The sequence below is a fragment of the Setaria viridis genome, chromosome 8, assembly GCF_005286985.2.
Source record: "Setaria viridis chromosome 8, Setaria_viridis_v4.0, whole genome shotgun sequence".
Classification (NCBI taxonomy): Eukaryota; Viridiplantae; Streptophyta; class Magnoliopsida; order Poales; family Poaceae; genus Setaria; species Setaria viridis.
In genome coordinates, this window is record NC_048270.2 from 37,555,668 (window position 1) to 37,571,189 (window position 15,522).

Here is a 15,522-nt window from a genome sequence, read left to right on the forward strand (position 1 = left end):
TGTGGCCTCAACAACACCAGTCCATCTTGCCACGCGACGGAATTGTCGCCACCGGCTGCGGCCATCCATGACTAATGGACCAGGAATGCCATAGACCGAGATGGGTCTATAGAGACGACGCCTCCAAGGAGGACACGACGCCAGGCATCGTCGTCGCTCGTCCAGAATCTGGACAGGGTTTTCACCCAGAGGACCTCGTACAGCAGGGTTGTAGCTCAGAAATGATGGCCCAACAGGGAGAACGACGTCTCGGGTGCTGCCATCATCTCCACCAGTAAGAAACGCTGGCAAAGGCTTTCGTCCGAAGCATCCCAACCTCTGCACGCTCACAGCTCGGCACTCTTGGCAAAAGTCACGGCAGTCAATTCGGGACGGCGTCACCGCCGCGCCTCCTCGCACCACGCCATCGTACCTCCACCTCCGCTCACTCGCCGGCAATTGTCCTCCTCGCACCGCGCCCTGCGCCGCCCCGTGCGTAGCCTGCCCGCAGCGCCTCCTCTGCGCTGGCACAACTTCTGCGTTGCTGTCCTCCGCGCTGACGCCACCCCTATGCCGCGCCCTGCGCGCAGTGCCTCCTCCACGTTGGCGCCATCTCTACGCTGCCGTCCTCCATGCCGCTATTCTCCACGGGCCGCTGCACCTCCTTCGGTGCCTCTTCGCATCTCCTCCTCCTAACGGCCCCTCCACGTCTCCTTCTCCATCGGGCCATCACCGTTGCGTGCGGTCTCTTTGCCCCGTGCCGGGGCCGCCGCTGCGCCCGCCGTCCTACACCCGGACCGCCGCCGTTGCTCTACCACTCTCCACGCCGTCCGTCTTGCCGGGAGGGGTTGGGGGCGGCAGATCCGAGGCGGGAAGGTCGGGTCCACCCACGGCAGGGTCAGATCCGGCTGCTGCCGCTCTGGCATGCCGCCTAGCTAAGGCCACCTTGCGCTATCCCACCCCAGCCCACAAGACCCGTACCGGCCAGTCGGGCCGCCGCTAGCGTCCATGGGAGCCGAACGGGCTTCCGGCGACTCCCTCCGGCAGCGGTGAGGTGGAGCGGTGGTGATTGGGGCGCCGCCCGCGGGGGGAGCGACGCGGGTGCGTGAGTTTGAGGCTGCTGCCCCTTGGCCTTGCACGCACTGCCGCTCATGTCGCCGAAGTTGCGGCCAGCTGCACCCGATGACGAACCGCCGCCACTGCAGTCGCCTCCACACGTGCACAACGAAGGAAGCCGGCTGCACGTTGCAGCCACCAGGCGGCCATCCGCGAACGGCGGTCCAAACCCTGGCGCGAAGCCCAGGCGTCGCCGCACCGCAGACCGGCGGATCCACCGGATCCACGCCGGAGGACACAGGATCCGGTCTGCCACGCCGCGAAATCGGCCGGAGCTGCCACCGGCAAGCCACCAGGAAGGCAGGAAGACTGATGGAGAGACAAGGAGGGAGAAAGAAAGGAGCACGGTTGTGCCCCGCCGCCGCCGTCCTCGTGGCCGGCCGGGGTTCCGGCGGTGTGCTCGGGCGGCGGCGAGGCCGAGCAGAGGAGTAGCGGCGGCAACTGCGCGGGTTTGTTTTTCTTCGCCCGTGCCGCCCCAAGAGACGACGCGGGCGACGGCGGGCACGCTACACTTCTATCGTTGATCCTGAAATTGCGAGTTTTGGTTTGATTTGGTCGGTGGTTTTAATTTAATCCAACTCCAACTTATTTCTCGATCGGGTCGCCGCTGCGAATATAAACACCGATTGCTTGATTCCACGTACAACACCGAATATACTACGGCCGCCGGCAGCCCGGCACAGGCACGCACAGCAAGCACGACTAGCCGCGCCGCCTAGGCATCCTCCTCCGCTGCGCCGCCGATGGACGGCGGTGTCGCCGATCCTGAACCTCCTACCGGATCCATGGTCTCCGGGGTCCGTTCACCCCAAGGGAAGTCATGGAGTACGACCAGACCTGGAGCCCGCTCTCAGGCATCTTCCTCCTCAGCTGCACCCGGCTCCGAGTGAGTTCTTTAATTTCTTCTGATCTCAGCTAGATCGCGGGGGAGGCCGGATGCGGGGCCGGGTTATTTTTTTTATTTTTTATATGGCATCGTCACCGGTTCCAGAACCGGTGGTGATGACGTATCCTCATCACCACCACCGAAAGGGGCAAAGGTATAGTGTTCTTAGAGGGTGCTAATGCACCGCTCAGAAAATAAAAAATTAGCGATTAGGTTCAAATTTTCACCATATATGCACCCTCCAAAACTCAATTTTATGCACCCACAAGGCTAGTGCACCCCCTCCAATTTGTTCTAACTTCGCCACTACCGTCGAATTGGATCCGACGGATCCCAAACCGGCCTCCGGTTTAGAGCCGGCGGTGATGGACTTTTGTGTAGTAGTGTATTGTTGCAACATGCTGATTTCACATGTGTTCTACACAACAACAATACCTGCAACATCAATATTTTTCTTACCTTCTTGTTGTAACTAGGGGTGCTGTTGGAGAATATTTTTGATGTTGCATATATATACGTCCTTGAATACGGTATTTCGAAACCTTTGGCGATTTGGTGAGCGGCCGGGTCTGGAGCCTGATAGAACTCGGACTTGTCTATCATCGGTCAGGCCGGGCCGCCGCTGCGAATATATACTATTCGACGATTCGATGTTATTATAAAAAAAACAACAACGATCTCTACTACAACGCCGGCAGCGCCCCCCCCCCCGCGCGGCGGATCGATCGACGACGACGTACGTACGACTGGCAGCGCCGCCGCCGTCGATCGATGTCAAAATCCAACCCACGGTAAGTTGTCGCCTTTTTTCTTTTACCATGCACGTAGCACTAGTACATGATTCGTTATCATGCGGCAGATCAAATCTACCTGCTGATGTTATTTTGACATAACAAAACTCGGTATATGTCTTGGTGAGCTTGATCATCACACGTACTACTTCAAGCTCTAAAGTTGAGCACGTACTCGTGGGTGTTGGAGAATTGCTGCCTATCCAAATCAATATTTCAAACCCCCGTCCCTAACACAACAAACGATTCATCAACACCGTGCACCGGTGGAAGGGTGGATTCAGTGGTAGGGCAGGCGGGGCTCGAGCCCCGTGCTGCTGCCGTTAGGATAATGGAGCCTTCTCTTAGCCCTTCCATGATTTTTTAGGTAGAACGTAGAAGTAGAAGAAGAGAAAGGAGGGAGCTCCTATGTTAACCTCAACCTCACAGGATGCCCTCCTGCAGTTCATGAGCGACCGCCGCCTCCTGGGATCTGGAACCAGGTCTGAGGCATTCTTCTCCGCTGCATCCCCCTCTGAGTAAAGATGTTATCCCCCACCTCTGAATTGCACAAATGCTGATGTCTCTTTAGTTCGCTGTTATGTTGGGGGTGTAAATTTCAGTGTTCCAGTTGTTTCTTGCTCCCAAAAGATTGAAATTTTAGTGGATTGTGGAGGATATTGCTTGCCTCTTTACAAATGATTATTGTTAAGAGAACCACTTAGGCTCCCTAATTAGCGACACACATTCTGGGCAAGAGGACATCTCAGTGAACTGACTTGCATGCTACAACAAACACCATGTGTATCTAGCCAGAGGACAATTTGATAAGCAAGAAATGAACAACCTTGTACTGCACACAGCAGCAACAAGCTAGGCTGCCTTTTCCAGACCCTTCTAGCATTTCGCTGCAGGAAAAATGTTCTTTTGAGGGGCTTAAATGTATCTGAGGATCTTTGAATGTGTTCTAGCTTCAAAAGATCGGAAATCGTATAGGACTGCTGTCCAGAATGTCTTAACTGAATAAGCAAACAACAAACAGTCTAGCAAACACCATATATACCTACAATCTAGCAATTGATAACTGAATAAGCAAGCAACAAACAGTCTTAACCTGTGCCCGGTGATAAGTTATGCTGTCTTTTCAGACTCTTCTAGCATTCTGGGATTGAGTATAAAAAAAAGTTCTTTCAGAGCGTCTTAACTGTATGAGGCTTTTTGAGGGACCTGGGAACTTTTGATGTGTTCAAGATTTAAGGGCTTGGAATTGCATAGGAGCAGTCCAGCAAATGCTTTTCCATTTTAGCTGTTATAAAAAAATTCCAATAAATATACTTTCTTTCTTTTCATGGTGAATTGGTGATAGAACAAGATTGCAGATTGTTGTTAGTAAATGTACCTCAATATACTGATTCCAACCGACATTTGCAGTCATCCTAGAACCGGAGCCCATGTTCGGCAGAGTCTTCTCTATCCAGATAGGCCCAGGCGGTCTCGAACCAGAAGACCAGCACCGTAAGTGTCATAATTATTGATGTTACCTTTATATATTTGTTACTTGACCTGCGCTTATTTCTTTGGCAAATTCATTACACCTTTCTCCTAGCTATTCTTTGCAAACTGACATCCCCTTTTAATATGCTTTAATCAGGGCAGAGGAGTGTACCCGCGAAGAGAGCAGCAGTGAGCTTGGTAAGGCAGTTATAGATTTACCAACAATTGAGACGTTGTCATTGAGTGACCCCCCACTCCTGAACCCTCAAACAGAACCAGATGAAGAGACTGACGATGATTGGGCTGAGTACGTATATTTTCGTTGTTTGTTTATCTATGCTAACATTTAATGTTTTCTATCTATACATAATGACAAGAAGCCTCACTAACCAAAAACTTTAATGCATTACAAAAAAGGAATAAACAAGGAGCACCTTCTTGTCTATATGTTAGTAAATCTATCTAAGCATCTTTTCACATTCGCAGGGTTCCTACTGCTGGACAGACTGTTCTCTATTTTAACCGACCAAAAGGTCTGTCAAGATCTATGGTTCTGTCACTAGCGGATTCCCTTTTTATAACCGTATCAAATGATCAGGAGGAACGACCCAAGCCATATTCAGACGAGGAGTACGTACTATATCACTATTTTTAATCTACACTGGTATTTTTTGTTGTTTTCTGCCTAAAAGTCTGAAATGCACTGAAATACCAAGTTGCTAAGGCACTACAAGTTATCAGTACACACATGGACGAAACTAGCTGTAGCACCACAAAATGTAAAACAATTACTCGGTCAGGATTCCAAGCCATAGACATAATGGTATTTTAAAGTACCAAATTAGATGTAATCATGCAAAAAATAATTATAGTTCCTAACACCACTATAGAACATACGATGTCAAGTGGAATAGTGGAGTACTTATGAGGGTGCTGGGTGCATAAGAAATCTATGATGTTGACTGTTAAAAGTTTTTTATGTTTATTTATTGTACTCGTGCTTTTGGCTCTTCTGCTGAAATGAATTTACTTGTTCTATAGTAGTAGTACCAGTCAATAGATATTTAGTTTAAATTCCATGACATTTTTTCTCGAGTTGCGTTTTGAAATCTAATATATCTGTTGCTTTTAACAATATTGGTATGCATTTCTTCAGCGCAGAGGAACTGCTGCGTAGGCTTGACGAATACTTAGATGCACGTCCTTGTATCGACCTCAGTGTATCTTCTGATGAAAGTGAGGCCATTGAGGATGTCAATCTTGATTCCCATGCTGCTGAATTGGGTACAGAGCCACCAAGTGTTCTTACTGAACAAACTTCTGTTGCAGCTGAAAGGTAGAGCAACTCCTAAAATTTTGGTCTTTTCGTCCTCCTGTTTTGTTCCAATTGGTCTCTTGCTGATATTTAGCATCAATTTGTTTTTCCCCTAAGCTTTGTTGTTTTTATTATTAATGCTTTTCAAACTCATCGTTTACCTATATATTGTTTTCTCCATATGTTTCATTCAGGAATTAAGCTTTCTTGTTATCCTGTATTTGTAAAAAAAAAGGAAATTTTTGGTTTCCTGTACTAACTGCTCTATGCTGCATGGCTGGGGTTATATAATAAGTTTTTATATTTTCGTAGTAATACACATCATATTCTCAAATGTCATCTGCCTAGGTTGCTGTCCCGTCATGGGCTTGGGCCTATGACATGACAGTTAACCTATATGATACGATCATATGGTGGATTGTAAAAAATTGTCCTATTACCGCTGCACATTGACACTTCGGTAAATTTTTGAGAGAATGTTGACAATATTCATGCATGGTACCATTTTCCCCTCCACCTTAGCATTGTCGACTCTAGTCGTCCATATTTAGCAAGTGTCAAATTTCTAAACAATTGGTATTTTGCCTACTCTTGAACTTACATGGTGCATGTAGTGTGTTTACAGTCTTATTAGTCATACCTCTAGTGCAGCTTTATTCTTTTTTTAATTATCCAGTTACTAATGTATTCAGCTGAGAATTAAAACACTTATGAACATTTGGAATTATCCAGTTACTAATGTATTCAGCTGAGAATTAAAACACTTATGAACAGTTGGAATTGGTTTTATCATACTTTGATTTCCATCTCCACCAAAGAAGAATATCTTCTCAAACTAGTTGTGAATACAGGCATGAAGCTTCAACAGCATGGATGAAAGAGGAGGTGATGCTGTGTTTCAAGAAGCTCATTGAGATAAGTCCAGATCTCGCGGTATGTGTCGTTTTCTATAATTTAAAATTTCAAACTGCAAAGCTTTTACAATATATTACTGTTTTGATTTGTTATCAGGAGCTGGAGGACTACCACCTTCATGAACTTTGCCACCAGTGCTTTAATGTGGAGAGCTATGACAAGGTGTACCATCATTATAACTTCACGGTGAGGATGAAGATGCCAAATTCAGCTGATTGGATTGTGGAGTTGTATTTCCCGAAGTAAAGGAGATTTTTAGGACAAAACACTATTTATGCTATCCTTTGGAACCAAACGAAAATGGTAATAATTATTGTAAAGTAAATCATATATTGAAATGTGTGTGAATATGTACTACAGTGTGCTAATACATTTCTTTTTTTTGAAACTTAGTGCTAATACATTTCACTTGACCTTTTCCACTAGGTCAATGTTATGCATGCAAGAACCAGGGAGTGGAAGATTTGAGGCACCCTGCCATTGATCTATTTGAAATGGGCTCGCCTGATGCTTCCACATGCAACTTATGGTATACAGCAGATGATTGACGAAGATGAAGCTACAATTTATTGAATCAGACAGTCTGGAACTTGTACTGTGTTAGGTTCGTTTGGATTTCAACTTTGTGGTCCGGTTGTAGAATCATTTTGTAGATGATGATCTTAGCCGTACTTATGTGCCTTCGGTATGTACTTAAGCACTTAATTTGTTATATGGATCTTCAGTCCGTCTGAAATGGTTTTTCATGTCTGCAATGCACATGTGGTTTCCGTTTCATGCGTGCAGGCTAAGCTAGAACGGACTAGGCGCATGAACTCAGCGACATTTCACTCTTTAGAAACCTTTTTGAGTTGGCAAACGAGATGGGATATCCATTACGGGAAAGCTTAAAATTGCCGAGTGATTTTTCTTTACCGAGTGTTTTTTTCGAACACTCGGCAAACAAGCTCTTTGCCGAGTGCCAAGCTAAAAACACTCGGCAAAAAAAAAACACTCGGCAAATCAGAGCTTTGCTGAGTGTCAAAAAAAAACACTCGGCAAACCCTCCCTCTTTGCCGAGTGTTTTTTTGACACTCGGCAAAACAATAGTTTTTTTTTCTCTTCTCACCTTGAAATTTTTTCTACTCCCCATATACAACATGTGGTACTTCATATTAAAATTTGGTATATTCTTGGATTTGTTTGCTATATTTAACTAATTAATTGCATTTATTTGCTATATTTTTGGTACTTCATATTAAAATTTGGTATTACTTGCAGCTGGGCGGCCTGGAACTAGGCTGCCTGAAACGCCTAGAGCTGCACCTGCTGTGCGGGCGCGGAGTACTGGGCCAGCATGGCATGAGGAGGCTTCCTCCTCCTGAACGTGCACATTGGGCCACATCTGGATGGCCCGGATCCTTGGGTTCTGGAAGGAAGGCCAGGGGGCAACATCGGAGCCTTGGGAGGTGCCCTGCTCGGCAATGTTGGGGGGGCGCTGGCCAGCGCCACCGCCGCCCTTGGAGTTGCGGCCGCCAGAGTTGCGCTTGCTGCGACGAGGCTTGGAGGAGCCGTCCCCGGAACGGTGTTGCTGCGGGGGCTGGGGCGGTGGGGTCGAGTGCGTGTGGGGGTGCCTGAGCCGGCAGTGAGGAGAGTGGTGGAGTGCTCCGAGGACGGCTGCGCGGAGGTAAGCTCCTCGAGCAGAAAGTCGTTGCGGGCCTCCAGGAATGTAGGGAACGGGCGGCTGCAACGAAGATGGAGACTGATGGTGGCATACTTGGCGTTGAGGCCACAGACGACGTTGAGGACGAGGAACTGGTCGGTGACGGGCTCGCCGAGCTCGCCGAGGGCGTCCACCATGGCCTTCAAGCGCCTGTAGTAGTCAGTGATGGACAGGTCACCTTGGATGAAGGTGCGGAACTGGGCGTCGAGGGGGAGGGCGCGAGTCTCACGGTTGCCAAGGAACTGGAACTCGATGGGAAGCCAGACGGAGTGGGCAACGGCGCCGGGCTACATCAATATGTTGGCGAGGTCGTTGGAGAGGGTGCCATAGATCCAAGACCAGACAACGCAATCCATCCGTGCCCAATCTGGATGACCAGGAATGGGACGGTCCTGAAGCACGTGGGCATCGAGGGAGAACTTCCCAACGGTGAGCAAGAACTGCTCGCGCCAACGGGCTTAGTTGTTGGAGGTGATGTCGAGGATGATCGGGACGAGGCTGCGGATGTTCTGGACCGCAACAGCCTGGGCATGCAGGTTCAGGATGGTGGTGACCTCGTGGAGCAACATGGTGACGTGAACGGAGGGGACAGCGCGGCTCTTGTGGTCGTCGTTGTCGTCGTCGGGGTGGACGCTGGGCGGCGGATCGGCGGCAGCACGCTCCTTGGCGGCAAGGGTCAGGGTGTTGTGGAGGCGGGTGCTGGCGGCGTCGTGCTCTGGGGCTGCGGCAGCCACCAACTGTTCGGCCTGGAGGGTGCGGGCAAGGGCGGCGGCGCGGTCAGCCTGGCGCTTGGCCTCCTCAGCTGGGCGCTGCTCCTCGGCCGAGAGCTGTGCGGCAGACGGCTCGGCGATGGGTGCCGTAGATCCGGCCATAGTGACGGCGGCGCGCTAGATAAGCGGAAGCGGAATCGGGGTAGAAACCCGACTCGTGATACCATGAAAGTAAATATGGCTAGGGAAATTGTAGATTGATTATGGAGGTGCATAGCACGTACACATATATAGGCAAGGGTCCTAAGGTTAGGAGGAGCCCTTGCCTATCCAACAAGAAAACCCTGGTGCTTGGCAGGGGCCAGCGGCGCAGCACTAGCGCCTGTCATGGGCCCACGGCACATGGGCCTAGCCGGGCTCTAGCTAATCTCAAATTAATTGTGAATATAGGCCCGAAGCTTCAATGGAAGAAATCATTCAGAATGGAAAGATATGGATGAACAAGGAGGTGATGCTGTGTTTTGAGAAACACGCTGAGAGAAGTGCACATCTCATGGTAATGTAGTCATGTATATTTTAATGGTTCAGACTGCAAAATTTTTGCAATCTAACAGTGTGTTTCAGTGTGGAGAGCTACAATAAAGTTTATCACCACTATAACTTCACAGTAAAGATGAAGATGCCAAGTTCAGATGATTGGGTAGTGGAATTGTACTTTGCAGAGGTGAAGGAGATGTTTGGGAGAAAATACTATTTTTGCTGTCCTTTGGAACCAGATAAAAATGGTACGTGTCTAATGGATCGAAGGACGAAACATCTGTGAACGTATTTACATTGTCCTAAACTCCTAACTCAATTTGCCTGGTTATTTATTTTCACCAGGTTGCTGTTACGCGTGCCAGAGCCAAGGAGTTGAAGATTTGAAGCACCCTGCCATTGGTCCAAGGGCTCGCTTGATGCTCCAGGATTTGGTCTGTGGTACACGGATGAATGATGATGAAAGCTGGGAACTATTTAGTCAAGTTGTTTCCGATGGAGTGTTTGTTCCAGTTCGTTTGAAGCATAGTAGCGCTTCTGAACTCTTCAAATCTTAGTAGGTACTGCCTGAATGTTGTTAAATGCTGTCGATGGCATCGACGCTTGAAGAAGTTCAGGATCGTGTTGTAAGTTACTCTGTCCTACTGCCTGAATGTTGACTGAAATATTTGATTACGAGAGTTTGGATTTCAGATTCCAATTCTGAAAAGTGTATACTATAGTTTGGTGCGCGTAGAGTTTGAGCAAAGTCAACTGAAACCCTTGTAAATGGAAGTGAATTGTCAAGGGGGGTCAAGGTTAGAACATGTTCAGTTGTCTGCCTGTCTGTTTCTCACCAATGAAGAGCCATGTTTTCTTATTTTGATGCTCAACTTGATCATTATCTGAACAGGTCATAATTTTACTTCAAGCAACTATTGTTAATGCACTTAAGGTTCAAGCAACTATCTGTTCTAATCCTTCTAAATAATGTGACCGGTAGTTCTCCTGCGTGTGTGCGTGTCAGATAAACGAAATGTTTGAATCTGATTCTGATGAACTAACCACATAAATTTAGTACAACCCTGAACTCTCACTATTCACATAATCACATCCCAAAAACTCGATAGAAGACCCCAGCTAACGTAGAAACAGTAGAACCGGAATCACAACTGTTCACAAGTCACTCAGCACGACGACCCTCCCGAGCTGCTGCTGCTGCTGCGGCGGCGGCGCGCGTCCCTGGCCAGCGCCGCGACAGCGATGGCCACGGCCGCGAGCACGCCGGCGGCCGCCGCGACGCTCACCTTCCCGCAGAACGCGCCGGCGGCGTCGCACACGCTGCTACTACACCTCGGGCCAGCCGCGCCGCGCGCCGCGAAGGCCGCGCCGGCCGCCGAGAAGAGGAATGCCTGCGCGGCGGTGTCAAGGAGGGGCACCAGCGGCAGCGAGCCGACCGCGGCGGCAGCGCGCACGGCGCACAGGTACAGCGCCGCCGCCGAGCAGGCGGCCGAGATCGCGGCGGCCGCCACGAAGCACCTGCACGCGCGGCGCACGGGTCTCAATGCACGCAGCTGGCAACATGAGCGTGTAGGAAGTAGCCTCTTACTTGAGAGCGTTGTACTGGCTGTAAGAGACGGCGTAGCTCGAGGATCGCCGGTCGCCGTCGACGATGACCACCTGATCACTGGCGGTGCCCATCACGACGGCGGCCGCCACGGACAGGCAGAGCGCAGCGATGCGCAAGAGGAGACTCAGGGCCATATTGTCATCCCCGTCGGCCATCTCGATCGGAAGAGGAAGGGAGTGACAACAAGTCTTGTTGAGCAACAGTACAAGACCAATGCCAAAACCAAGCAAGCTATATAAACCAGGTCCAGATGCTTGTGATGGTGGTGAACTCTGAAATCATAATGCAAAGCATGTAACCGAGCAAGCAACCAAGGACTGGTCCATCCTTGGACCTCGGCTCATGTCAAATCAAAATTTTGAATTGGCCTCTTGCAGTTAAAGATTAGCACTGAATTCCTCTGATGCCATAATATATGAATCCATGGAAACATTCAGTTGATCTACAATTCTGAAGAAATTTGCAGAACACTTGTATCACTGAATGGCCCAAGTTGCAGGGTTTCATTGAGTTAATTCAATAATGAAGAGGCATACTGCACCTGTATAAGAAATTGATTAATAGGTTGTTCATTTCAAGTTGTTCAAGGTCTGAGGAAAGACATTGATCTTTTTTATTCAGTATAATCAGTTTTTTAATGAACAACAGAGATTTCCTTGAAATTGAACCGTTCCACCCTAAATTGATTCCGTGGGTTCCAAAACAGTCGATAGTATTGTAGGGATTCAAGTACAGAAAAAAATAACCCTATAACATCGCATCAGTAATCACAAAAAAACTAGCATTTTGTTCCCCTTTGATCACCTAATCATGAGCTCTCCAAGAAAAGAAAACATTCAGATGACCACATCGGTGATATTCTACTATTCTGGAGAAAATCGGCTGCAACCTGCATCATATGTATATTTAGATTGTAGTCACATTGGTACTACAAGAAGAGGTCTATGGGTGAGCAAGACACTCAGCAAATACATACACTTGTCTGGCTCAGCGGTCCTAATACCTTTTAAAAATTCCTTGGTGTCTATAGAGTCTATTTAGTTAATTCTACTAGGAAGAAGCATCGCCTCCATATGGAATTCAGAAATGTTTGTTTATATCAAGTTATTCGAGGTCTGAGAGGCAATGCATTGATTGTATTATTTAGTAATCAGATTATTAAAATAAACCTATAAACTTTATGTCTAATTGAACGGTTCCAAAATGAACAGATACAATGTTTGAGATCAAAGCGGAGAACTGTTTCCTTTGATATACGCGAGCTAAAAATGAAGAAGAAGCAAAAGAACATCACATAACAACTGGGAAAATTTTATTCCAGGTCAATGCTGACAGTGCGCTATTGATTAAAGACCGCGACCTGTTAGCCTTTTGAACTGCATGTGGTTCATGAAACCTGAACATATTGAAGCTCATATATGGTTACTGCCCGAATGGTGCCTGAAATGCTTGATGAGAACATCCTCCTATTTCTCTCAATAATCATTTGATCCATATGGCCTCAGCGCCGTCAAGTACCGATAAGATGTCATGATTTATAGGATAAACTTGCACCATTGTCTGAACTTGTCATAATTTATTTCAAGTAGTTATTACTTTTGCAATGTGAAAGGATGGAAGGGGAGGGCCCAAATTATATTTGAGTGTAGTCACATGGAAGCAGCCACGGTTTGTTTATCTGTTTGATTGTGACCTCTTAAAAATTGCAGCACCCTTGTACAATTAAATTGAACATCCTTTTCATTATTTAGTGCAAAAAAGTAACCTTGTAATACACAGGCTAAGTCTTGGTTCAAAAAGTATGCAGGCTGACTTCCAAATCTGAAACTCCCCAAGAACCCATCCTCTCCCACTTTTCAACGCCGATCATGGTAAATTAATCTGTTCTCTCATGATGATGTCACGGACTCACGGTAAATGCTGCACAAATTAGTCTTAAAGAATTTTCAACATGATCATGAAGACAGTAAACTGAAACTGCAATTAGTACTACTACATGAATTTTTTGCCCACTCAAAATTACTACAAAAAATCAAGGGAAAAAGTATGAATCAATCCTCTAAATAATCCAATTAAAACTTTTTTTTGAAAAGAAAATTCAGTTCAAACTTGTTTGCACAAACAGGTTCTTCTAGCAACAAATTCAGGTGATTCAACACTCCGAACGAACAACTTTTTTGCAACCCGACTAATGGTGGCGGATGGAGTGTCACAGAGATGAGCTAATGGTGGCAATGGCAGCCGCGGCCGCAACCCTGCTTCGCCTTCTTCTCATCGCCCTTGAACCACGTCGACACCGGCACGTCGTTGAGGTACTTGGACGCGGCCAGGGCGACGGCCGCCGCCATGGAGACGGCCCCGGACGCGCGCACCCGCTGGCAGAACTCGCCGGAGCCCTTGCAGACGCCAGCGACCCTGTGGCCGCAGGTGCCGAAGTCGTCGACCGATAACGCCAGCGCCGACGACGAGTAGAGCAGCACCTGCGCCGCCGTGTCGACGAGCTCGGCCAGCGACTTGGCCGCCTTGCTCTCGCCCTCCTTGCCGCGCGCCTTCAGGCACGCCGCCGCCGCCTGCAGCGCCGCCGATACGATGCTGGCGGAGAGAGAATACTTGAGGGAGCTGTAGTCGCTGTAGGAGACCGGCTGGCTCGCCGGAGCGCAGCCGGCGCAGGAGCGTTGGGAGGCGGACGCCATCATGGCCGCCGAGGCGACCGACAGCGCCACGGTGGCGATGCGGAGAGCGAGGCTGGCCGCGTCCGGTGACCCATCGGACTTGCCACCAGCCATGGTTCAGAGCAATAATCGTCGAGCAAGCGCAAAATACGTGAGGAATATACAAGCTAGCTAGTAGTTGGGCATCAAGTAAAAAATTTTGAGCAACCTCCAAGTCCAATTATTTCCTTGCTAATGATTCTGACAGCACTCAGGATAAAAAATTCGTGGATAATTTTTTGCTGCCGAATGAGGTGAATGCTACATGGTAATGCAAGATCATTGTGATGACGTGGTTAACAACCCTCATGAGCAGCTTATTACATTATAAAAGCCCAACTGGTGCAATGGTATATAGGAGGAGTTGATAAGGTAGTCGACCGTTGACTTGGACCCAGTATGTATCTGCCAGACATCACGACGACACCTTGGTTTTCAGGCACGCATCAATCATTAACCATCTTGCTAACCTTTCTTTTTTTTCTCGAAACATCTTGCTAATCTTTCCAATGAAGGGTATTTTTCTTTCATGTTGTGTAACCCATTGCTAGGGAACTTAGTTTATTGTTCACCAAGAAATTTGAAGTCGGAGAGTTGGGCCTCATATATAGTTAAACCAAAAAGGAAAATACTCTCTGATCAGGCTATTTAATTATTATACTTCTCAAAAGTTGCTAGGGAATTTTGTGAAAATTGCTCCAAGAACAAGCTTTGTTCAAAAGACACTTCAATTACGTTGTGGTCGTTTTGACCATAAGGGTCCTTGAATGAAGCCAAATTTTAATTTGTTTGAGACTTTTGCGTATATATTGGAGCCACATTTTCATTTACTTATTGTTCATTAAAACAGTGGTTAGCCAGTTACCCGTTTGCATGTTCTGATCGAATGATTGCACATAGCTAGAGAATGTTCTGAACTGTTGCATATAATCAACTTGTGTATCCCCTTTGTTTACTGGTGTGTATCATAGGGTTGTGTGTGTGTGTGTGTGTGACTTGACCTCTAACGGAAGTTAGTTGGAAGGTCTTCCATCAAAATGTTTATATTTATACAAACTCATACTTGTTGTTAAGTACGTAGGCACGAATGTCTACCAAAATCAGAATAAAAGAACATCATATCATACACAATGCAAGTACCATTTTCTAACAATTGAACAATGCATACCTGTCATGCTGCATTTCCTGGCACTTGCGCAGCAATGCAAGAACAACATCGGTCAATATCCATCAACAAAGTTTGGAAACATCCTGTATTTGACCATTAATAAGGTCCTACCTTTCTTTTGTCGTCCAATCTTTAATCCTGTTCATCCAAAGCTATAGCTATCTCCTTTGTATAAAATTGTAATACGAAGAGACAAGGAACAATTAGACGTTAATAATGTTGCAAGTCACATAGCCTTTTGCTATTACCATCCTTATTTTTCAACATTGAATATATGCTTATTTTCTCCTACCATCGGTCAATATATGCTATGAAACACATAACGACTACGTTGGAGTCCTCTTTTAACTCAAGTTTCGATGCATATTTTTCCTTCTTGTTACAATGTAACCTACTTCCTACTAGGTCGACTAGGTATTTCTTTACACAACTCAAGGAGTATTTTTGGTATGTTCAAATTTTACATTTTAATTTGTAGCCAACTAGGAGATACTCCCTCTAAGCATAAATATCCTTTAGAACTTTGTGAGTTTTGGGCTATTACAGTCAACAATTTAAAACTGTATTTACATTATCTTTTATATGTCAAATCTGGATATTTGAAAATGAG

At 47.1% G+C, this 15,522-nt stretch overlaps 2 protein-coding genes across 2 annotated transcripts; both read right to left on the reverse strand.

Moving 5' to 3' along the window:
- Nucleotides 1-10,431: 10,431 nt before the first annotated feature.
- On the reverse strand, nucleotides 10,432-11,443 carry LOC117834075 (CASP-like protein 1U1). The gene is made up of 2 exons (XM_034713693.2): nucleotides 11,013-11,443; nucleotides 10,432-10,942 (listed from the first exon to the last, which is right to left on the reverse strand). The coding sequence occupies exons 1-2, from the start codon at nucleotides 11,186-11,188 to the stop codon at nucleotides 10,591-10,593; spliced, it is 528 nt and encodes a 175-aa protein (XP_034569584.1). The 5' UTR covers nucleotides 11,189-11,443; the 3' UTR covers nucleotides 10,432-10,590.
- Nucleotides 11,444-13,255: 1,812 nt separating this feature from the next.
- Nucleotides 13,256-13,819, reverse strand: LOC117834625 (CASP-like protein 1U3). Its single transcript, XM_034714163.1, has one exon. It carries the CDS (start codon nucleotides 13,817-13,819, stop codon nucleotides 13,256-13,258), a length of 564 nt encoding a protein of 187 aa, XP_034570054.1.
- Nucleotides 13,820-15,522: the final 1,703 nt, after the last annotated feature.

Bases quoted from the DNA above. Each gene is read 5' to 3' on its own strand.
- LOC117834625 (XM_034714163.1), bottom strand. From the start codon at position 13,819: ATGGCTGGTGGCAAGTCCGATGGGTCACCGGACGCGGCCAGCCTCGCT.
- LOC117834075 (XM_034713693.2), bottom strand. From the start codon at position 11,188: ATGGCCGACGGGGATGACAATATGGCCCTGAGTCTCCTCTTGCGCATC. The intron at 10,943-11,012 runs GTAAGAGGCTAC...CCGCGCGTGCAG, and splicing joins AGCCAGTACAACGCTCTCAA to GTGCTTCGTGGCGGCCGCCG.